General features: G+C 40.7%; 1 protein-coding gene across 5 annotated transcripts in view; it reads left to right on the top strand.

Moving 5' to 3' along the window:
- The first annotated feature begins 1,231 nt into the window (after positions 1 to 1,231).
- ZC3H6 (zinc finger CCCH-type containing 6) overlaps positions 1,232 to 24,300 on the top strand; it is a 518,680-nt gene continuing 495,611 nt past the window's right edge. For 4 of the 5 annotated variants that reach the window (XM_085612198.1, XM_085612196.1, XM_085612197.1 and 1 more), the window contains exon 1: positions 1,243 to 1,509. In XM_085612198.1, the coding sequence (XP_085468324.1) occupies positions 1,418 to 1,509 (92 nt within the window). In that variant the 5' untranslated portion in view covers positions 1,243 to 1,417. Of the gene's footprint in view, positions 1,510 to 24,300 lie in introns of all 5 variants that reach the window. The other variant, XM_085612199.1, reaches the window with a different exon arrangement.

Below are 24,300 nucleotides of genomic sequence, written 5' to 3'. Positions count from 1 at the left end.
TGGTGCAACATCAGCAAGTGTTGCATGGCTAAACACTTATAAGGTCCCAAAGGTGAGACCTATTGGCTATGCGAATGCTTGTTTAATCATGAGGAGGACGTGCAGAAGCTGTTGTTCTAGTGTCCGGGGTCCAGAGCCAGAAGCTCCATGGCAATGCAGCGGTGGATGGCAGGAGGGCCAGGGGACCTGGGGCTAGGCACGGTCCAGGCACAGATGGGCGCAGACGGGCTTCCGTTTGGCGCATCAGTGATGCGCCCGCTGACCGTACCCGTGTAATAGCCCCCAAAAGTAGTCCTAGAAGGTAGTAGGGGCTGGTAGGGAGGTGGGAACCAGCGAGAAAGCAGGAGTGGGAAAAACGACGGGCAGGGGCGGAAAACCACAACACCTCAACAGTTAGGAAACCGAAAACCTACACAGAAATGAACCAAAGGGGCTCAGCCACAAACAAATAAAAATGATTCACAAACAAAACAATAAAAAATGAACTAGCGACAGCCAGGCTGGAACCAGGCGAGCCTCGAAGATTGGGACAGAAGCGTCGTTCTTGAACTCACGGAGTTTATACAGCGTCCCATTTAAAGCTGATTTGTCCACTAGCATGGCGCTCAATTTAGCACATATAAATGATAAAATCCGCATTCTAGTTCTTTGTTGGAACTCTGTGGGCGTGACCAACCGCGCTTTGATGTACAAGCATGTTCATTGTTTCTAGAGATTTCCGAAAGCACCTACGGCAGGAGCGCAGAAACTGAAAAGGGACACTATGCATTGTTTACGTGGTGGCCCTCTTAGAGTATGTTCTCTTGTACAACCTACGCTGTCCAGTGAGGAAAGTCCGTATTTTTTCAGTTGTATATCGCTCATCATTTTAAAGGGTAGTTGTGAGGACCAAATTAGGTTGATTAAAGGTAATTTTTCAAATTATAAAATCTAAAAATAATGACATTTGAAAATGGTTCAAAGTGAAAATAATAACCCATGGCCCTTTTGATTGCTGCCTTAATGCAGCACTGTCATGTCGACAAAGAGTAGTGTCTATGTGTTAATTAATGTTGAAAACATATTTTTTTACAAAAACGTTCAATATAATACTTCGTGTTTTATGTAGGTTTTTTAATTTAACGGATTTCTAGGTTGTTTGGCGTTGGGCTTTGTTTGGTAGGCCATACGCGTGTTTTGGGCTTCTTTTCTCGGATGATTGTGCGTGTTTTTTATTTCAGACGTAACAACTAGAGCCCCGGGAGGAGAAGGAGGGGGGTGGGAGCCGCCATCGCCACCGCGATTCTGTGTTGAAAAAAAAGAAAATAATGTGACAGTCCCCAGCCTTCGGGCTTCGGAGGACGGTACCAAAAAAAGAGCATTTCCGTTTGTTTTTTTCTAATCTGTATCCCCCGGAGCGCGGGCGGCCACCACGGCCATGGCTTTTGAGAGCCTGTTCTCCAGCCCCCCCAACCCCGCGCTAGACAAGCGCAGCCCCGGCTCTGAGCGCGATGCAGGGGAGGACGAAAGGTCGAGTAACATTCTTCTATCCGCTTGTAATGTGTGTGGGGACCGAGGGGGAGGGTAGAGGGAGATCCCCATGTTTATGACTGCAAACGCAACATTCACGTGAAAAAAAGATGAACGCCCCAACCTTTTGTAATCCTGTAGTTTGAGGGTGGGGGTCTCTAGGTATAAGTGTGTGTATCAGTTTATACTGTAACAGTAAGATTGCATGCATGAAGGGTGCCACAAAAAACCCTCATCGGAAATCACTGGTCAAACGCAGACGTCCGTTCATTACGCCATCATTCATTTCTTACGGCCTACTTAAGAAAGATCTCGCTGTACGTTGACAGTGCTGCTGAATGAGCACCAAATAGGAAAACCTTCGCAAATGAAGTTAATTCGGTGTAGTGAAATACAATTTCACTGGGCATATATGCCTTTTGGTATGTGAATTAGACCATACGCTACCCCACCCCCCTCAGTTCTGCTTATTTTATAATGGGGGTATTCAAATTATCTAACTACTTTCGTTTTTGACATCTTCACCCCACAAAGCAAAAATGTAAGCTCACCATCCTTTCATAATAAAAAATAATTAGTTCCCTGTTTAAAAAAAAAAAAATCTAGCAATCTTTCTAGTTGACTGAGCTGGTGTTTGTGGTCCCCTCACATGCCACTTTTGGTTGTTGGTGTCCTCCAGGCTATATGTCATCAGTTCCGTGAATGTGCAGAGGTCTGTGTTTAGTTCATATAATTCCATAAATTACATTTTTCTAAGTCTCCCAAGCCTGCTTTGATAACAGGCATCCGATTTTGAAAATCAACCAAATGGCAGATTTTGAAGCCAGAGTCGGATGCCTTAATCAAATATTAACTTCCAGTTGAGCAGGGATCATTTATTTTACTAAGAAAGAAGTGGAAAAGCTAAACACAGGCATATTTAGTTTAATACAAACATTTTTTCCTAATGTGACACCTTTGGTTGGTTTTAATTCGTAGCCCAGTTATACATGCCATTAGCTTTACACAGTTACACTGTTTGAACAGCTGCCTTTGATATGAGGTAACAAATGCACATTATGCTAATCATGTCCTGCCCACTATCGACAAAGCATAAAACAAACTTGGAGAGAACCCATATAGGGATGCATTTTTGGCTCAGTCTGTGTGAGCGCATGCTGTAGTTAGAGACATCTTCCAGTTTGCTGGAAGTGTTAAAAAAAACTCCAGTCTCTCACCTTTTGTTACCCTTTGTTTTCATAACGACTAAAAAGGATGTGTTGATTACTGAAACAAACATTGGCTCTGTTTTACATAAAGCCTTTGTGTGCCATTTTCAGAACAAGTGCAGTGAAACACAAATGCTCTGCTTAAAAACGTCTATTGTATTTTTCTCTAGAAAGAAGCAAACCAGTCCCTTAATTAGACTGGAATTTCATTAATTTATTAAAATCAAATAGATGACTGTTAATTTAATGAGAAATCTTTATTTGCTGCGTTCTGTCTTCATATGCAATTTACATTATGCTTGGGTATTTGAGTATACACAAGCCAAATTATTTACACCCCTACCTGCTAGTGTATTTGCTACCCAGGATTAGCATCAATATGAGGATGTTCCCATGGCCATCGCAACATATATTTGAAGCTTACATCTTCACTGTAAACATGTCTTAGATAACAATTGAACGCTTACACAGAACTAGAGATTTAGAACCCATCATGTAGTGGGGATGGTCTAGCAATGTGTCCTGCAACGGCAGGATTTTGTTCCACATGGGCCATTTTCGTAATATTCTGCCACAGTAACGTAAGTTTGTAGAGCATCAAACTAATAGATTTTCCCGTCTTAGTTGCATCCATGTGATTCGTTTACAGTACTGATGCTATGGGCATCAGGCATCTAGTATGCTCTTTGGTGTTTGTTTCAGACTAAAATCAAGACAATTTAGATAAATCATTGACATTTTCCCTCATTAGCTTCCTTTCTAAAATGAGTCAAGAAGCATCCATTTTGCTACCCATTTAAACTGAATTTTAAACTAAAATTTCTCCAGTTGTTGAATTAGCATAAGTAATAGATTTAAAATATTAATAAATTGCCGCCCATAGTTGGACCAAATAGAGCATTTCTTGAATTTTGTTGCAGTCACGAAGAACAATGCTCTTTAAGTGCATTCTTCCTAGTTATTTGAATCTGCATACATCATATCCATTGTGCATTAATTAAATGATACTTCGATTGTAATTGGGATGCATCATGAATACTTGCAGGGGTTTTGAACACCAGTACTGTGAGTAATAAAATATGAATGTTTCATTTCTAATATTATCACATATTGAAGACATCCCATGCAATTTGAAATACAAAAATAAGGAGAATTCAGACTAAGATCAGAGAACAAATATCTTCAGCCATGAAATAACCAGGTTCTGATTTTTCGATCAAGGTAGCGTTACCGCTTTCATAAGCTAATCATTGAACATTGTTTGTTAAAACACAACACTTTTTTAAGGCAAAGTGCAGATTTCTCTTTTTAAGTGGAAAAGCAAGTTCATTTTTTTTTCTACAATGCTAACTTGCTTTTTGTACTGTTCGGTATTTCAATGGGATACTACTTAAAACCAGCATTTGACATGGAAAATTGTCTATCAGTGTGTGGTTGGTTATAGGATAAGAATCCTATAAAATACTTCTGCTGCTGTAGACAGTGTGTAGTTGAATAATGTTTTTTTGTACTTGTTGGAGTGGATGCAAGATTAAAAAAGTTTTGCATGCTGCAGGTAGAAACTTTGACAATGGACTTTGAGGTCAAAGGTACTTCAAGTTTTTTGGGGGCCTCCACTGGCAATTAATCATTTGTGCTGTTAAAGAGAAACATGACATTCTCATTGAAACGTTCCTAGCTATTTCGTGACACAGTGCAGTGGACATTTTAACTTGTTTTTAGGGTTAACCACTTTCAATAAAATACTTTGTTTTTGCCTTTGAAAATTACCATGCTTTTAGCACATGCATCTGTGTTACTCAGTAGTGGCCATCCTACAGTAGTGACCATAGCTTTAATTTATTTGCTACTCGATTCACTCTTTGAGTATGTGGACTGAGCACACAAACTCAATACCAGAAATCTCACATCTTTAGGGTGGTGGTGCAAGTAAACTTTCTTATGGGCTTTATTCAGGCACAATGAATGACACTTTTTTTACCCAAAAATGTTTAGACTGGTTCTATTGGATAATGGTCATGCATCGTATCGCGCTACTAAAAAAAAAAAAATAATAAATTATAATCAGTTAGATATTTCATTTTTGTTCATCAATATTTACAAATAGGATTTATCTCCACCTCAATTATGGTGACTGAACACAAGCAAGCAGGCACTTAGGCTGCATTAATGTTAATACTAAGGACCCAGAAACAGGGTGTTCTATTTATTTACATATTTGTACTTATAACAACGCATCAATCAGTGTATAAGTGCAGGATTTGAGGCAGTCTTCTTTCAGTGTTTTGCTCCCTAATGTGGAAACCATATACCTCCCTTAGTGTATACCCGAGTCAATTTTATATCTCGCATCATGAAACAGATGTTTTCAAAATCCATTACAAAGATGGATATCAGAATTGAAAACAGTTTCAGTTTGGTTGAAGGAAATATTAAACCATATGTAAAACAATTAACAAATTATTGAAATTAATGAAAATATATTTTAAAATCATAATCCACAAGAAGTAACAAATTGACATACCATTATGAATCTAATCCAAATGTTTCCTCATGTTTAACTCTTACTCCAGGTGTCTATTTGTTTTTTTTTTTTGGAACACACATTGGCATTCAACAACAAATTAAAAGAATCTTTGAGTCTTCTCGTCCTTACAGAATTGAATCCGTCAGTCTAGACTATCAAGCGTTCCTCTGCATCACTTTATGAACGCTCCCCCATGAAATAAGGGCTTGATCACCACAGTTATCCAGAATCACATTTGATGTAGTCCATAGTCTTGTGTGATTACATGGGTGTTTTGCAGCTTAAAAAGCTGAATCACATGTTGTAAAATCTCTTTTGAATCTTCTCTACAGTGTGTGTATGTTTTGTGACATCGCTATTGTCTTTTGTTTTCTTTCTTAGGAATGTATTCCAGTACTACGCTAAGTGGCCAGGTCCTTTCTCTATCCCTTTGCTATACATTTGTTTTGGGAGTGGAACTTTATGACACTTTACCATTTAACCAACCAGGGGTCCCGTCTAAGAATGATAAATAAACATTGTATTAAGATAATGTTCAGCCAAACTGTACAAACCATGCTGCGAAAAGTGGTTGTAATAACTCGATCCATGTGCCTTTCGCATAAAGGGATTTAAGCTTTTCTGTACAGTGAAGTGCTGTCTGTTTTGGGAATTCGTTCGGTAGTAATTCTTTATCAACATTTGCATATGTGATGTTTGATTTTTGTGAAGTTCTGCTGATAGGGTGAGTCAGCGTTTCTAAGCTGATTCATGATACCTTGAAATACTTGTCAGACATGCTCTTCAATAAACCTCGTTTGCATAATACTGCCACTGCACAAAGCACTTCGGTATCAGGATTGTAAATATGCCCTAGATGAGGAGAATAGCTGAGTATGCCCGATCTTCATCTTTGTGTTCATGCTTTGTAAAGTCATTGTATAGGTAGTGGAAATTATAGCATTATAGTTTACAGATTCTCATCTATTTACTTAGTGATTTCTTTTAGCAGTTTTACCACTCATGCAGACTTTCTGGTTTCTTGAGTAATTTTGGACATCTTTATATTGTCTAGGAAGATGAATTCTACAACAACCTTTAGCATTATTATAAAATAGCTTCAGTCTAATTTCTTAGTGTTGGTAAATGCCCTAAGAACTCTTTTTATTTTGTCACCTACACCCCTAATTGTGAAAATAATGATTTTTCACATCCTGTTTTAGATTTCAGAATAATGTTCTTTGCTTGAGGGTTTTCTAAAATAAATTGCACTAGAAACATTGTTTAAATATAAGTAATAAAGCACAAGTTACATGGTTTTTCTAAGCCCAGGCTGGCTTCCTGGAGGAGCCGATTAGAATCGAGAAAGTGAGCGTAGCAGTGGCCAGATTAAAGCCCTCTGAGATCCCAGGGCCAGATGGTTTTCCTCCGTTCTACTACAAAACTTTCTGCTACACCTTCTTCCCAGTCCTCACAAGGCTTTTCAACACAGTTGCTGAGTGTGAGTCGCTCACCGAGCCTATGCTCAATGTGTCCATCACGGTACTGCCTAAGCCCAGTAAAGATACGTCACTATGTAGCTCCTACAGACCGCTATCTCTCCCCCCTCCTCCATGCTAAACCATTTACAACCATCCAAACTCTACTCCTTATGCCCAGTGTGGTCGAGCCCAACCAAGCAGGCTACATCCCCAATAGACAATGCAAACACAACATTAAGCATATTCTGCACATCATTGGTAAGGTCCATCGCTCTAATAGGGAGTCTCTCATATTAGTTATCGAAGCGGAAAAAGCGTTTGATATGGTCCATTGGCTCTATTTGGTTGCCACCTCATAACATTTTGGCTTTTAGGACCAGTTGTGCAGCTAGATCCAAAGTATCTGTAGCTCTCCCCTGACTAGGGTGAGAGTGAATTGGACATCCTCAGACCTATTCCGGATACGTATTGGAATACAACAAGCTGTCCCTGTTTGCCCTATATGGAACCCCTAGCACAAAGAAGCCGGACGTATCACAACATCACCAGGGTCCTTTTCGTAGCTACAACATGCACTATTAGATTCTATGCCGATTATGTGATTTTGGCACTTGCCAATCCCACGTCCTCCCTTCCTTCTCTGGTGTCAGAGCTGAATGTCTATGGAGAATATCGGAGTTCAAAGTAAACCTCCAAAATCGCAAATCCTTTACCTGTCAGTATCCTCACACCACAATAAAGCTTTGTTGCCATAGAGAAAACAGACGCACGTATTCCCTACTTAGGGATACAGCTATCCCCTTCCACCCCTAAGTCAGCTGAGGTCAACTACTGCAACCTCTTCATTTTGATACAATAAGAGCTCGCAAAATGGAACCACCTCCGCCTCTCTTAGATGGGTAGAGTGGCAGCCGTAAAGATGGCCATTTTACCCAAAATATTATTTGTTTTCCAGGCTCTCCCATTGATACCCCTGCCAAACTTCACTTTCCCACCAGCAGCATATCAATAAAATTATTTAGAAAGGGAAGAAGCCCTGCATGCAACAATAACTCTCCCATAGCCTCCCAGGTAGGGAGGGTTGGGGTTCCCCAATGTCTTACGATACTACCAGTCTATCGAACTCCGGTTAAGGGTTGAATTGGATAGGGCTGACTCGGAAAAGCATTGGTTGTTTATGGACCAAGCAGTGGAGAGTACACACTTGAGGAGAGTCCCGTGGTTGCCCCGAAGGAACAGGGCATGGGGCCTGTATTCCTCCCCTGTCACTAAGACCACCCTGTTCGTGTGGGACAGGGTAGCAATTAAGAGGGTCTTGACTGCTTTCCCCATTCAATGACTCCTGTTATTCCAGCCCAGATTCACCCCAGGCGAACACCCAGGAAACCTTCCTAGATGGCATGAAGGTGGGTGCCTGTGTATAGGATGTCTATAAGACACTAATGGTATTATCTCCTTTGTAATCATAAAAAGGACTGCCCTCATTGAACAAGACTGACCACACTATCTACAAATCAGGCACTGAGTAACCCACTCTTCAATCAAACCACACGCATGGAGGCCTCTGTTGCCCTATGAGAGGTATTTTCTTAAGCGTGGGGACAGACACCTCATTGTTGAGCTTTATGCCCTCCTGGCACTAAAACGGGCGCAAGACCAGAATGCAGGGCAAAAGAGAAGGGAAGGGGAACTGGGATTCACTCTTTCCCACAAGGAGTGGGAGGACATATACCAACTGGCAAAACACACCGCATGCAAAATGTCCAGTACAGAGAATGCCTTTAAAATTGCCTCTTATTGGTACCTGACTCCTACCTGGGTCCAGAAATGACTTCCGGAATGATGTCGAGAGTGCTAGAGGGGCTGCAGGAATATGGGCACACTTTTGCACTTACTTTGGGATTGCCCAAAGCTAGTCCAGTTTGGGGTCGGCATACTGGATGCTATTGGTACAGATTTTGATATGCAAATCCATCGATTTCCAGTGTACACAAACCTGGGCCTACCTAATAATCTGACATTTCCCTTTAAATCTGTTTTTAAGCCAACAAATGGGCATGGCCCTAGGGGGCGGCACACCAGGCTGTTCTCTCCCTCTGCGGGGGGGGCAGACAGAGTCCCAGAGTACACAACTTGGCTTTACAAGCTTTAGCACATATTGGGCATAGAGAAACTGTTGCTTGTGGCAGAGTTCAAATTGGAGACCTATCTTGAACCTTGGGCCCCCTCCATAAATATCCTTTCATTGGAGTTCAAAGAACTGACCTGCCCCAAATATTTTGAACTGCTTCACTTGCTATCTGACCCCCGATGCCCTCGGTGGTCCTGACCTAATACCTGAGGGCGGGATAAGACATACTCATTGTTGGGGGGCAGGGACCAAATTTCCTTAATTCACAGCTTAATGAGTGGGGGGAGCTGGGTATTTGTTTACATTCTCAATACTATAGGTCGCTGCCAGCCTCTCGATTGTAGGTGATAGGTTGTGTATCGCAATGAGACTTCTGGTCCCTATTTGTCTATCTAAACCATGGGTACTTGCAAACATTTCCCCAGAGGCTGCAAAGTACTGTCTGTGGCAGGCCTGAGGACTGGACGGATGCCAGGATTGCGAGGGTCAGGGTGATGAAGGGTGGGCAGGGGGACACGAAGCAGATGCATGCTGTGGACAAGAAACCGAGCCTTTATTTGGCTTTTGTCTGCCACCAACTCTCTATTCTTATGGACTAGGAATTAAAGTCAAAGCATTAACTTTTGTGGATGGCGCCTCTCGTTTGAGAGACACGCTAAGACAGTGGCGGCTGCCAGTTTTGGGGCCATATGTATCAAAATGTTCTTTTGCGATTCTCAAATAGCGAGTTATTGCGAATTGCTATTTGAGAATCGTAAAAAGCTATGTATGTAGGATTTGCAAATAATTTTGCGAATCCTACATATTCCTTAATTGCGAATCTCAAATTGCGATTCGCAATTAAGGAATACCTCCCCCATTCATTCCTATGGACCTAGAGGCCCATAGGAATGAATGGGAAGACATTCTCAATTTGCGATTCTCAATTAGAGAATCGTAAAACGAGAATGCAATTTCAAGGGTGCCAGGGTGTCAAAAGATGGTCTGACAGTCTTATTGCCAACACAGACCGAAACGTCGACAGCAACATCTATTTCTTCACGCATTCGTTGGTTTTAAAGAATTGTTTACTGTTCTTTTCAGATCATTTTCCTTGGTCATCATATGGAATAGATGTACACATAGTTGCTCTGAAGGTTAAGGTGTCATACCTCTAGCACTATGTTCGGTTGATTCGGATTATATTCCCCTGTTTTCATTTGTGTGTGTGTGTATATATATATATGCTCTTTTGAAGAAAAGCTCGCCCCGTGTATTCCCATTTTATGTTTACGAGAAAATTGACGCTTAAAAAAAAATGTTTTGTTTTGTTTGTTTGATTAATCGTTAGTTCATCACCGATCAGGGTTGAACAGCAAGTGACTCTTGTACAAATAACTATTTAATTAAATACAGAAACAAAATCACTTGTAGGCACCCTCTTCTTTAATTCTGGGGTGTCAAAGCGACACCCTGTTGCACCCCTGAAATGTGCATGTGTGCACATGTGGCACACATACAGGCCCTAAGGGCATGTATGTGCGCCACATGGCACTTTGAAAAATGCAAAAAAGTGCATTTTTCAAAGAAATCGCAAATTACCACCAACTTGAAGTTCTCTTAAGGTGAAATCGCACAACTTGGGTGCTTTTTAGATCGCATTTAAGGAATTGCAATTTGCGATTCTTTAAATGCTTTCGCAAAATAAGGAATCGCAAAATTTGCGATTCCCTATTTTGCAAGGGCCTTTTGGGATGATTCATCCCAAAAGGCTTTTCCCCGTTCGCAAACAGGATGATTCTGAGAATCGGCAGGTTTGCAAACGGGAAATGGGCTTCATACATATGCCCCTTGGTCTCTTACATGGCCTGAAACCCATTTTGGGATTTTTTTACGCATCCACTCGACGGATGATTGTCCAATCCACCGTGGTGTCCCTGCTAGATTACTGTAACAGGTTGCTACTTGGCTTCAATATAGCTGTGACCAAAAGACTTCTACGGGCACAGAACATGGCTGCCCGCACGCTGTTTGCACTACCTAAGTATTTCCGCCTCAGACCTTCTTCACCAGCTCCACTGGCTGCCTATAGAGCAGAGAGTCTACTTTAAGACTCTGTGTACAACGCACAAGATTCTGTATGGCCTGGGTCCGCAAATTCTCGCTGTATGTCCCGGTTCGAGCCTTGCGCTCCACGGACGTGCACTTGGCCTGTGTCCCGCAGGTGCGCAGGACTAGAGCAGAGGGGTGCTTGTTCAGGGCACGTGCTCCTGCCCTTTGGAATTCCATTCCTCTTGCTGCCCGCAGCACGCAGGACCATTGGGCTTTCATGAGGATGATCAAGACGGGGCTTTTCTCCACCCTTTAGCTTCCTCACCTGTCTGCTTTCTGTTAGATTTAGCGCTGGGACACTCGTTGCTGGGGCTGCCATGCGCTCTACAAGTGCATATACCATAACTTCTAATGTAAAACATGAGAGGGAAAGAGATACTCATCTGGTGGCTGATTTGCAAAATATGAAACCAGAAAACCTGGTATCAGTCCAGGGTTCCCCCACTTGATGAAATTTTGTGATTCTAGGCATTTGATTAATTTCACTTTGCCTCCTGTTTCTTCATTACCACATTTGAGAGCCCCTTAAAATATACGAGTTTGGGATGTTTGCTATACAACACCTTATCTTGTGTTTTTTTGAATAAGTTATAACCGTGTCTTAATTATATAACAACCAAGGCTACACACAGGATGTTCCTGCCAAATGACTTGTCTCTTGGTTCACAAATGACATTGTTTTCAGAATATGGGGCGGCATGAATGTTTCCAAGATCATGTTTGAAAACTATCACTGCTAATAAATGCCCCTCAATGTAGTAATATAATCTGATATACTATGGTAAAGCGCTCATGCATGTTAATAAAAGACACTTTTTTGAAGTTTGCAGAGATTGTATCATGTTTTTACATGTTTATTGCAAGAAGCCTTTAAAACTAGGGGTGTTCTAAGGATAAGTTGTCTTGCACACATTCATTTCTTCTTTACTGTTACTTTAGTTAACCTGTAAATAAAGTATGTCAGATTGTTTCAGAGCTTCCTGATTGTTCTTGCTCTGGCCAGTGAGCAGCAGCCCAGCGCTGCTGTTTCACCAGGGGGCTGCAATTGAGGGTCAGGAGACCTGGGCCGTACTTTGAGTATCCCTGATCTAAACCATTAATAAAAAGAATTGATCCATAAGCTTTAGTCGTGTAACTATTTCACATGGTAGCAACATTTTTCATGTGGATTATCTGTTACTCCAGATAGGACCTTATGACCACTTATTTATATAATATATTTTTACAATAATGTATTGATTTTGATTTCGAACATTTTACATTTATTGTGCTTTTGCCACTTTTTACTGCCTGAGAGTCTATCTCTAGTTTCTGAAAATATTTGCATGTCACTGCTTTGGAGGTCTGTTCCCAGGTCTTCTATTAAATTCTTTTTATACGTTTTTAATTATGAAAAAAACTCAAGATAATGTATCCAGGAAATTAATGACTGAATGGTAGATAAGCGTAAAACATCTTGATTCCTTTAATTGGCATTCTTCAGTCTTGCAAAACACCCAAAAAGTGTCTTCAGTGCTTCTGTGAAAACTGCTATGTTAGGCAGGTACCTTAGTTGAGAGAATGTGGAATTCCATAGCTGTGACACCAGCCTTTTGATGGACTACTTCCATCAGTATTACAATTTTCTTTCTTAATAAAAGTTTTGGGTTTGCTACATCTCATGGTCAAAGACTGTGGCAAATCGTATTTTACAGTCCACCTGCAGTTGTAGTTGTGTCTTAAATTTGTTGGATAGTAGCAGATGGCATATAGCTGTAAGGTTGATCGCTTTGAATTAGGAAACCGTTTTTAGAGAATATAAAATTGTCAGGGTGCAAATAGTATCCAGTTGATGTTTAAGCAGTTCTAACTCTTATTATAAAGCTCACAATTTATTTGCTTTAATTGTGACTTAATGAACGGCTCTCTCTTCGTCTATCCAGGAGTTGATCGGGGGAATCTCACCTATTATGTTTCAGTGGGACCCTGCGCTTCACCGCGAGTTGCAATATAGAGCATATTTAATTAAACTCCTTGGCTTTCCCACCTAGTCCGCCAACTCGTGCTGAGAAAAGTGCACTCAGAAACTAGGGAAAATCCAAGTGAAAAAAATATTTTACGGCATATATCTTTAAACACAAGTGCCATTGCTTAGGATATGACGTGCATTTAGAGAGATAGTGGAGAAACATTATTTTTAAATATTAAAACATTAGAAAGTGAGTGAGAAACAACATTTCAACATACTAATGCAGTGTTTCAAGCCTAAAATATGGAAGTGAGACTTGCTTTGTTAATCCACTTAACAGATTGCCTTCAGGGGCACTCATTTCTCAATAGTTGTATTTTAAATACCTCCAAACGTGTTTCTAACTAGTTCATTTAGAAAGTAGACATTTGTTTCGTCTGTCGGGCAGATCTCTCCATAGCTCACAATGTGACTTTTAATTTGTTTTGGTATGATGGTTTGGAGTGTAAACCACCAATATGTTCCTAGCTGCATATTGCCTTATTTTGATTTTGACAAGATGTCCTTAATTTTTTTTCAAAATTAGTTGCCAGATTCTGTTCCATCATTGCCCCCCTAAGATTCCACTTAACCAAAAAGTAAAGTGTAGCGAGTAGTGTCTTTCCATTGTCTAGCAACTATAATTTAAACAAGTATTGGCATAGCCACTAGGTCTCGCCTTTGGGACCTTATAAGTGTTTAGCTAGAGATATTGACTTTGTTTATGTTTTAAAGCTGTGCTGTACATTAGTCTGTAGAATGCTGAAAAGTTATAATAAATAAGTGTTGATAGCATTTTTGTTACCTTATATATGACCAAGAAAGCATTACGTCCAAGTGAAAGACCATATTAAAAAAGTATTACTTTTAAATAATGTTTTCATCTAATTTTGTCTTATAAATGTTGGCAACTTGTTTTTGCTTGTGCCAATGCAAGCTTGTTATCGTTTTTTTTGTTATGGGGGGCATACATAACAGGAGGCTGAAGATTGGGGAATAGTACCTGTGTAACAGTGTGATAGTTAGTGAGTTAGTTTGATAATGAGAGAGTTTGTTAGTTAGTGAGATAGTGAGAAAGTTAGTGAGTGAGAGAATGAAGTTAGTTAGTGAGAGAGAGTTAGTTAGTGAGAGAGAGAATTATTTAGTGAGAGAAAGAGGTAGTTATTGAGAGAGAGAGTGTTTGAGAGAGAGAAATTAGAGAGTTAATTTTGAGAGAGAGATAGTTTGAATTAGTGTTTTTAAAGAGCGTTAGATAGTAAGAGTTAGTGAGACGATTGAGATAGTTTCTTTGTGAGAGAGTAAGTTAGTTGGTGAGAGAGTGAGTTATTGAGAGAGAGTTTGTGAGAGGGAGGTTGAGAGAGTGAGTTAGTGAGTGAGATAGTGAGTTAGTTAGTGATAGAGAGTTAGTGAGATAGAGAGAGCTACTTAGTGAGAGAGAGAGAGTTAGTGAGAGAGAGTTAGATTTAGTTAGTGAGTGAGAGAGAGACAGAGTTAGTACTTATTTTAAGCGTTATTTTTGTACAATCAAAGCACTGTGTACATATAAAGAATACTAATAAGGAGTGTAGCAAAATAAAGTAGCAGAATGTTGAATTGCAATTTAAAAAAACGTAAATTAATTTTGTGAATGCTGTAGTGTATAAATATACGATTTTTCCTTTGATTAATTTGCAGTTACAATTGTTTTGCACATATAAAACACCCAATTAGAGTACTTAGAAAGAACTATAGTGAGTCTTTTTAAAGTTACCTGAAAGGCAATGAAGGCTGGTATTCCTGCAGATAAAAATCTCCTGGGGGTGACGGCAAAAATAGAGAGCAAGAGAACGACCCGTCCCTGCACCTGCTTTTTAAAACTGTTGGTGCTGAGCACCGGCACTAGTGCTCTGCATATAGTCATTCATGGTTAGTTAATGCATCGTGAAGCTGGTAGGATAGCTCAGCGAGCGTAGTGCCCATTGCTGTGATTTGTGTTTGACATGCAACAGCTGAAACTGCGCGCCATGGTGGGGGAAGTGTCGCATTACATAGCGCCATAAGGCAGCTGCCTACAATGGCCCTAACTTAGCACCGGCCACGGGCAGCAATCGCTAAATGAAAAATAGTGTTTACTGACTTTGCAATGCTTGTTTAGTCACTGCAGCTGATGTCACCAGTGTCTTGAGACCTACTGTGGCTATTAATGCGCAATAATAAAGGCCTCGGTCAGTCATTCACCCTTGTCTTAGTCACATGCACTTTTTTCATTGAGTGTATGTCACACAATTTTTCAATATTTGTCAGATATCTCTATGGAGCCATACAAGTGCTAGTTAACTATAATAACTTAAAATATTATGTAACGTAAATGCCTATCTCTTTTCTATTCTGGCAGCCGGTCGGAGATTTACAACTTATAGACACGTCGGCGGGGTCAGCAAAACAAGAGTCAGGGCAAAAAACTGAGCCCCTTGCGTCTACTGTAGTCTATGAGTACCCTTTTGCACATTCACCTACACGGAATGCATGTTCAAGAAGTAGAAACAATTATTCTGGTGAGCGAAAGTAATGGAAAAATAGTGATGATTTTGTAACACATATTTACGATATTCTGTTGTTAATGTTATTAAATAGGAAGGCCTTTCAGATTGGAATTTTTCTCTCCAACCTCTCTGGGATAGAGTGAAACTCACTCATGACAATAATATTCTAAAAATAATTTTTAATGAATTAACGTTGTAACATGTTCTCCCTTTCCTTTTAAAGTGGATTATCTGCATACAGAATGAAATTAAGATTTTCTCTGGAAAGACCAATATCCTTGAAGTCTCCTCTTTGAATAAGTTACTCTTCATCGCTGGGTGGGGAGGAGGGAAACAGGTGTCTCCTCTGAGGCTGATGTAACACCTTTAGTTTGGCTGCTATGAACCCCGTGTCCTGATATCTGACTTCATTTGCGAGTCAGCAGGTCCCTAAAATCAAATTGCTCAATGGTTTGAAGAGGGCCGCGTGATCCATTCTAAATCAGAGCGCTGATGCTAATGCACCCCCGCCGTGACCACTGTGTATGTCACTGGTGACGTAACACGCCAGAAATACACCTACTGGAACCCTCTGAGGAGGGAACATTTAGAGATCCTTTGTGCAGGGAAATATGTGGAGGTGAAACGAGTCTCTCCCTGCACACTGCATGAATATAAATACGTCTCAATTTATCAAGCGAGTGAATCTCTTCTCTTGTGATCTTTCGAGTTGTGATGACAAATCAAAGCACAAGAGATAGTTAGAGCAAAGCAACAAAAAAAAAACAGGCTGCATATTAGGAAATCTTTATGGCTTCGTCATTCCACGAGGGACAATGGCGCGATTCGTGACTAGTTAAAACAAGCAAAAGCAAAGTGATCGCAATTGCGCGAGAAACATAAAAGCAGGGGTGCGCGCCGTCAAACACGCGAGTGGGACGGCAAAAGATGGAAAGCAGGGGTGTGCGCGGGATGGCGGAAAAAGTGAAAGCTCCAGATGGCGCCTCGGGCGCTGAAAGCTGCCGGCTGCGCGCGTGCACGATCGCATGAACGCAAGTGCTAGGCCAGCCAGCAGCACTTTGAAAACTCACCTACTAAATGTCTCTTTGAGCAGCGCATGCACGCTGACGCAGCGAGACCTAAAAAAGGCCAGTTGACAGTGCAGCGTGATGCTGAGTCAGTTCAGTTCAAAATCTGTATTTGGTTCAAATAAGTTGACCATAAAAGAGCACAAAAAATACAAAATCAACAATTTAAAACATATAATTGCAAGATAAAATCAATTTGGCTTTTATAAGACAAAGGTCAACCATTCCTTCAAAAACAATATGCGTTAAAAGGTCCCTTTTCCTTCATGTTGTCAGCTAAATATGATGCTTTCCCCTTTCCAATCCCACCACAGATATAAACAGCAATGCAGAGATATATAAATACCCAGCGGTGTGCGCAAAAATCTCAAAAGTGAAATATAAACCATACCGATGTTTACTAGAGAGGACAATTTCGAGTGGTATTCCTTTGACTTATAAAAACAACAAAGTAAAATAAAGTGCAACAAATCCATATTGGAGCTTTAAAAAGAAATACTTTTCCTAATTCGAACTGCACCCCATATACATGAACAATACAAAAACATTAACAAGGGTCCGTCAGTCTACACAGAAACCTTAAAGCAACATTATAATCCCTAACATTATTTGCTATGAAAAATTGTTTAAAAAAAAAATCTCCTTAGCCCATCATAAAAACTGCAAAATCGAATAAAGTGCTTAGTGCTCTGCTTGGAAATGCCACCACATGGACACGGAGTCATATTGCCGGGCTGTTGCATCATAACAGGAAAGGCAACTAAGAAATGTATTCTACCCAGCCGTAACCTAGTTAAAACAAGGGATTGTGCGGGTATGAGAGGGATTGAGACCATCATCAGATATGGTTAAAAACCATCATAAGGCGATCAATGTATATGATGCTACCATAGATTTGGACTCGGTGAGGGCCCTGCTTCCGGTCCTAACCCATAAAGTAAAGGGGCTTACCTCGCTCTTGTGCAAGGCCAGCCCGCTGTATGGATTTCGAATCACAGGGAGACCATGCAACAATTTTAGGATTTCATTAATGTCGGAAAACCAAGGGATGTTTAAATCTTAATCTAGTGCTAGACAATCCATAGTAATAGATTTTGTGAAGGCTTTTTCAGGCTTAGCCCAGATGGAGCGCCAGAGCGAAACCGGCTTTAGTTAGAGTAAATCCTCCAGATAGGTTAGCCCAATCTCTTTGTGAGTAATGTAAGTCGAAATGGAAAACGGTATACTTAGCAGACGCCTAACGAAGGCATTCTCCTTTATCTGGAGAGAACCGTATAGCCCCAAAGGCCTGCCATACATGAGAGCTGACAATGATTTAGCTAGATGTTAACCATTTCTTTGATGGGACGGCAACCAAGTTTACTAGAGAATCTGAAAACACCCTTGCAGAATCTACACATTTTTAAATTAGCATTTTGTACATGATTAACCCATTAGCCGTTACTGGCAAATAAAATACCCAAATAATTAAACGAGTTAACCGTCGCAATGGGGTACCCTCAATATAAAACATCCAGCACTTCTCGGTCCTCTTACAACATATACTAAATATTTTAGCGTTATTAATCTTTAATTTCCTCCCATCCATAAAATCAGCAAACATATCCATCAATCTCTGCAGGCATTTCTTGACATCAGTACCGCATCATCAGCATACAGTAACACAGGGACCGAGTGGCCAGCAATAATAGGCGCGTAAGCCCTAAGGACATCATCAACCCCATTAATAAATACTGAAAATAACATTAGGGCCAAAACACAACCATGTTTGATTCCTCTCTTAATTTTAAATGAATTAGTACAGTCCTCATTAGTGTCAAAGTGTACCTTGCCGGAGAAGCTGTTGTTCAGTTTAGATAGAAAAAAAACAATATTCTTAGGTGCTCCAGTAAAAGTAGAGTTTGCCACAGGATCTAGCAATCCATCAGATCAAAAGCACTGCTAAGGTCAGCATAACACAAATATAGAGAACCTGGCTTAGCCTCAGTGTATGTGCCAATAAGCAAATCCAGGTTAACACACTGTTCCACTGTCCACAACCCCTTCTGAAAACATATTGAGCTTCCAAAAGAATGGAATTGTCGATGGCCCACTGCTCTAATTTTCGTGAAAGGACCCTACCCATCAGTTTTGCAGAACAGCCGAGAAGGGAAATTGGGTGATAACACTTCGGGTCTGTTCTATCACCGTTGTTAAAAATAGAGCGAGCCTAAGTAGGTGGGATCATGCCCTTGGCAGCTGTATTAAGCATACGGGTCAGGATGAGGCCCCAGAGTTCACCCATCATACCACTAAAGGCATCGACTGGTACACCATCGGGACCGGGCACTTTACCCCCTGCACTGCGAACTGTAGCGAAAAAGACTCCTGCAAAGTCACTTCTAAGGGCATGCTACTAGTTTGGTTGACTTCTGTACCTATATCGTCCTACAAGAGAACCAAAGATGCCTGAAAAATGATCAGTCCAGGCATGAAGGGGCACATATGAGGTAAATTCAGGAGCATGATCCTATTTTAAGAAGGGGGCATTAACCGTGTTCCATAATAGAGTAGTATTGTTGGGCTGAGCTGCCTGGGCCTAATTAAACCAGGCATCTTCCGTGAACACATTTTTCCTATTGGCTGACACCAGATTATAATCCTTACTTAGTCGTTTAATAGTAATGTGATCCCTAGGTGAACTATACAAAGCAGTCTGCAGAAACCTGGCTGCCTGAGTGGCCAGACCATCCATGTTTCATTGAGGGCCTGGGTCTAAGGCATCGGGTCACTAGAGCGTTAAGTGACCTAGTGATTGTTTCAAAGCATAAACCACTCCTGTGTTATCCACCTTATTACCCAAACAATATTTAAACTCTTGCATTTGTAACTAACAGCTTTTGCAACACAGCAGAAGGAACCACCCTGTCCATTTAATCCGTACACCATAAGGCGTAACAAGGTTTATGTTGGCAACACTGGTGCTTACCACCAAACTCTCGATGTATAATAACATGGACACAACTAAAGGGTTATGATCACTCACTGCAGTTGCTATTATCTGACAATCAAGAACTGGAGTCTTAGCTGAGAGAGAAAGTTGAATGTGGTCAATGGTCATGCTAGCTTCTCTACCAATAAAAGAGGGAACCTGAACATTGTCCCCTTCATTACGTGTCTCCAGAAGTAAGACATCATACTTAGAAATTAGGGAATTAAGAGATTGCACATGGGTACTAGATAAGAAGTGTAAGACTCCCTCACCTACTAAATCAGTAATGCCACACCTATACTTTGCCGAAGGACATTTCTAAATATTAAAATCCCCAGCCCCAAAAAATGAAACAATTTGAGTGGTTAGCACGCAAAAAGTACCTAAATCCACCTGTAAAAAGTAATTGCAAGTAGAGTAGACCATATTATTATAAAAATTATTCATACCAAATCGGACCCGTCCTTAAAAGTCAGCCAGACTAAATGATAATTAGGCAAGGTTGTAAAAGACCTTCTAATAGCAACTGGCAACAAGTTGGAAATTCAAATTGGAAGACCATTCTTAGGGCACCCTTACAATGATTGAATTGCACGTGTGGAAATAGAAGAGAAACCCTCCACATGAGAGGGCTCTACACTCCAAGTTTCCTCGAGGCAGATCACGTGTGAGGTGGAAATAGTATAGACCAAATCTGGAGCATTTCATTTACTTTTAAGCCCAAAAATATTCCATGAAGTACACAAACAAGTACCCTTACATCCCACTACTGTTAAGGGAGGGAATGCATCAATTGGCTCTTGATTCAACAGTCCCAGCTGATAAAGGAGGATAGTTTGGAGCAGAGATAATAGACCCAACTATGAGTTCAAGCTTGGAACCTAAGGAGTGAATAATCTGATCACTTCCATCCTCTGGACAGGGGAGTTCTGTTGTGTGACATCTCCAAGGCTGTTATTTCAATCTGTCTCCAGTAAGTCACTTAGTGCCATGAACCTATTTGATGTAGAGATAGAGTGGACAGTTGGCAAAAGAAGGCTGTTCGAAAGGTAGAGCATCTGACACCCAGCTGGATGGATGTCATTGACAATAAATATAGCCCAGGGTTTGTATTAAATGTTGGTGACCTGGACAGGATCTCTCCTGCAAACCTAGGGTGCATAACGTTAATAACGACACAGTACCCCTTAAGAGTTTTATTTGTTGGACCAATCCATCCAACCCTTCATCTCATAATAATTTGGTCCGCTCTCGCAATAGGGAAAACGAACTTGGACTTCAAGTGGAGGACCTAATTCCTCACCGGGGCAGAGGACTCAATTGTACCTTGAGGGAGGGGGTGGGGGGAGTTGGTCATTATTACCACATATGGGCAGCATGCAGTAGGAAAATTGATGGGAACTATTTTTGGTGACTCCACCTCATTCCCAGAGCTACTAGTGTTGTAGATGTTGTAAGTAGCTTACTTATACTGAGTCATTTTCAATTGTATGTTCTATTACTGATACCTTTCATTTGCAGCATATGCAATATTCATCTAAAAGACCCTCAACCTAGAGCTGTACTGCTAGCTTAGCAAAAACTTGCCCTCCAGGTCTTGTGTAAAGAATGATAGACAACTCAGCAGCTGTTGTTTTCTTTGAGTAACTATACTGCACAGGCCTGAGTGCTTTACAGAGTTGATACCATGTATGCCTGTTTCCATAGTGCGCATAACGATATTTGCATTGCTTCAGGGGTATGCTTATTAACATTGCAGCACATGTTTGGCGGTCAGTAAAATGACGGTGTTCAAGACCTGTCATAAGGACTTGGAGTCGAAGAAATCTCAGTCATTGGCTGGTTGAAACATGTATAACTGGTGAGTTTTTACGTCTTTCCAAAATATGTTGAAAGAGAGGCACAATCTTAGAAGTAGAGAAAAACTTTAACAAAATATTGTGGTGTAAACTAAGAAGGATCATTTTCTTGTCCTTTTCTTCTGTAATTTCTACACCGAGTCTTTTGAGGAGTGAGTTGTTCGCTGTGCCTAGAATTTTGACATGGAAGTCAGTTTTTCAGTTAGTGACCTTGTAGACTGAAGTGGGGTTTAAATTTGAGTTGCTGCGGAAGGGAAGTTTTCATAGGCTATGAGTGATGTGGTTGAATTTCCATTGTTCTGTGATGCTGCAGATACTTTCAATCAGGGCAGGTTTGTATCTGAGAGGCTGTTGAGAAGGGCACATCCTCTGTTGGGGCCCGTTCAAGGGAGTTAATGTTGTTGGAGAGGGTCACATGAAGGGTTGGAATCATTTGATACTGTGGAGGAGAGACAGTTTATTCCAGGCTGCCTAGCCTTTCTTCTATACATGATCCTTGAAGGAGATTTTTATGTCTGCAAGGAAGACCAGATGCTTTACACATAAGGTGAGACCAGGGTAGAAGTGGGTAGCAGTTGAGATTCATGCTGGACAGTCACACTTGGATCTTTGGGTGGAAATTAACTGCAGTTCATCGCCACAAACCCGATTTGCAATGAATGGAGTTTAGGTAGATGTTCGACATCTCTGATTAAGGACATCTCTCTTTAAATAGTGTCAAGGCATATCCTCAGCAGTAGGTGCATGCCTTCACTAAGGTAGCAGGTATCAAAATAGTTTCATCATTGTTGATGGACTGAAGCTTCATGTCTTGACTTGATATCACAGTTTCCTCCTTAACATGTCCCCTAGTAGGGTAACTGAACACAGAAACACACTTAATGATTGGGGGGGGGGGTGGGGGGAGAATTAAGTGCATCATTAAGGGGAGTGAATTTAGATCTCATTTAGTTTCTAAGGATATCAAGAGAGTGAACAATGTTTTATACTAAAACAAAGAGTAACAAGAGGGGGTAGAGATGATACTCAATACATCCTCCTGGATCAAACTACACACAAACACTGTGATAATTGACGCAAGTAGCCTAGACTGATGTCCGGAGAATATTGTTTCTTCTGTGTATTTCCTGCTGTACCTACTGAGCACAAGATGGGCAGAAATAGTAGACATTTAGTTCTAGTAACCGCCAACTGGCTTCCAGGTCAGAAGCATGGTTCTACAAAACAATTTGTTTTATATTTATTGTTTGCTACTGTGGTTTGCTAGTTTGTTCTAGCTCAGTAATTAAGATACTACAATAGACCGTCTTAATAATACTTGCCTCATCAACCTCAGATGGTTGAACCTTCTGGGATTGTAGTCTTAAAAGTGACATGCAGCTGTCTCAGCAGTAGGTGTTTCATTCATGGAGCTGCCTGAATATTTAGGAAAGGTTTAGGTATTCTAGAATCTTTTGTTCATGGTAGGGTAGCATTCTTCCTTCCAGATCAATGTCAGTTAATTTATGTACCTTGTTATTAGTAGTTTTTGACCGCAGTTCAGGGCCCTTTCTAGGCCTCACCTGAACAGTCTCATTTACGCTTACAAAATCTATTGTTTCTTGAAAAAATATCAAAGAACAAGGGCTTGCTTACCATTTGTTGGATTCAATGGCACTCTCTGGAGAGGGTGTGGCATAATGACCCGAGCTGCCGACTTTGGAGCTGGGCATCAAGGGTCGAGTCTTGGCTCAACATCCTGTGATTCAGGGCAATCACTTAATCTTCCTGCGCCTAGGAACAGCGCCTAGATACCCTCACGGGTGATTAGCCGCACTTTACAAATCCGAGTATTAGTATTTCCTTGCTTCTCATTGGTCACCATGTGCTGGCTTCACTTTCTTCATGTTTTTGTCTCTTCGATCGAGTTTGGGTTAAGTACGAAATGATTGGATGATTAGTGTCCTTCTGTTGCTCATGCTTGAATTCAGTTTTTTTTTCTTTTTTCTTCAAATTAAAGGTATGCATCAGGTTTGTAAAATATAACACATTAGAGCGCTGGGAACTGAAGGGGGCCTGCTTGATGTCTGGTTTCATGTATTTGATTGTGCGTGTGGATTGTAACTAATATGCTGCAAACTAGATTGTCTTGAGTGATAAGTATGCGGCCCATTTGCTATAGTGCTTCGAGATTGTTTATTATAAATATGAGCAGTTCATTCTTTTCTTTATTATAATTTCTCAGCCTCGCATGGGGGTGTCTGGTATGTTCATCTTCAACGAGACAATTAAAAAATATATTTACTCATTCTCGTTTCTGGGCCTCTCTCTGCATGTCTAGTGATTTAATTTGTAGACCCACTCTTTAAAAATACAATAAATTATTCTGCAATGCTTTCAACCAACTCCACACTTTTAGGTCTTGCCTGTAACAGTGTATGTATGCACTGTTACTTACGACATCTTTTGTTACATAAAAAAACGAAAAAGGGCCGAGAGCCCAGAAGCTACTTAACATTGGTTGGCTTTATTTTCACTCTCATCGGTTCTCATTGTTGAGAGCGTGCAGGTTTCACTTTCTCCCTTCGTGTGTTTGTCTTTGGATGGAGCGTTTCCGAAGTACTGATTAATGTCTTTATTAATGTCCTTCCACTGCTCGTGCTCGGATTCAGGGAGTTTTAAGCTAGTTGTTGCTGTTTGCCCCGTCGTCAGTGCTTCCTTGTCATTGTTGCTAAAGTTGTCTAACTCAAGCGAATGATTTTAAAGCAAAAACGTGTGTAAATATATTAAGTATTGGTTTCACATTTCATGTTCTAATTTTTCGCCTGGTGCAAAAATCCGTCTGCAATATGGACTGGTGGATGATTAGCATTTGTCCCATTCCGTTCTACCCAAGCAACAAAGTGCTACAAACTGTTTTTGTTCTGTATTTGAACAGTGTGTGAGTACTATAACACACCGCTCATGAACGGTGACAGTCGCCTGCTTC

The sequence above is a fragment of the Triturus cristatus genome, chromosome 6 (assembly GCF_964204655.1).
Source record: "Triturus cristatus chromosome 6, aTriCri1.1, whole genome shotgun sequence".
NCBI lineage: Eukaryota > Metazoa > Chordata > Amphibia > Caudata > Salamandridae > Triturus > Triturus cristatus.
Note: the sequence above shows the minus strand (reverse complement) of the source record. Positions and strands in the feature narration are given on the sequence as shown.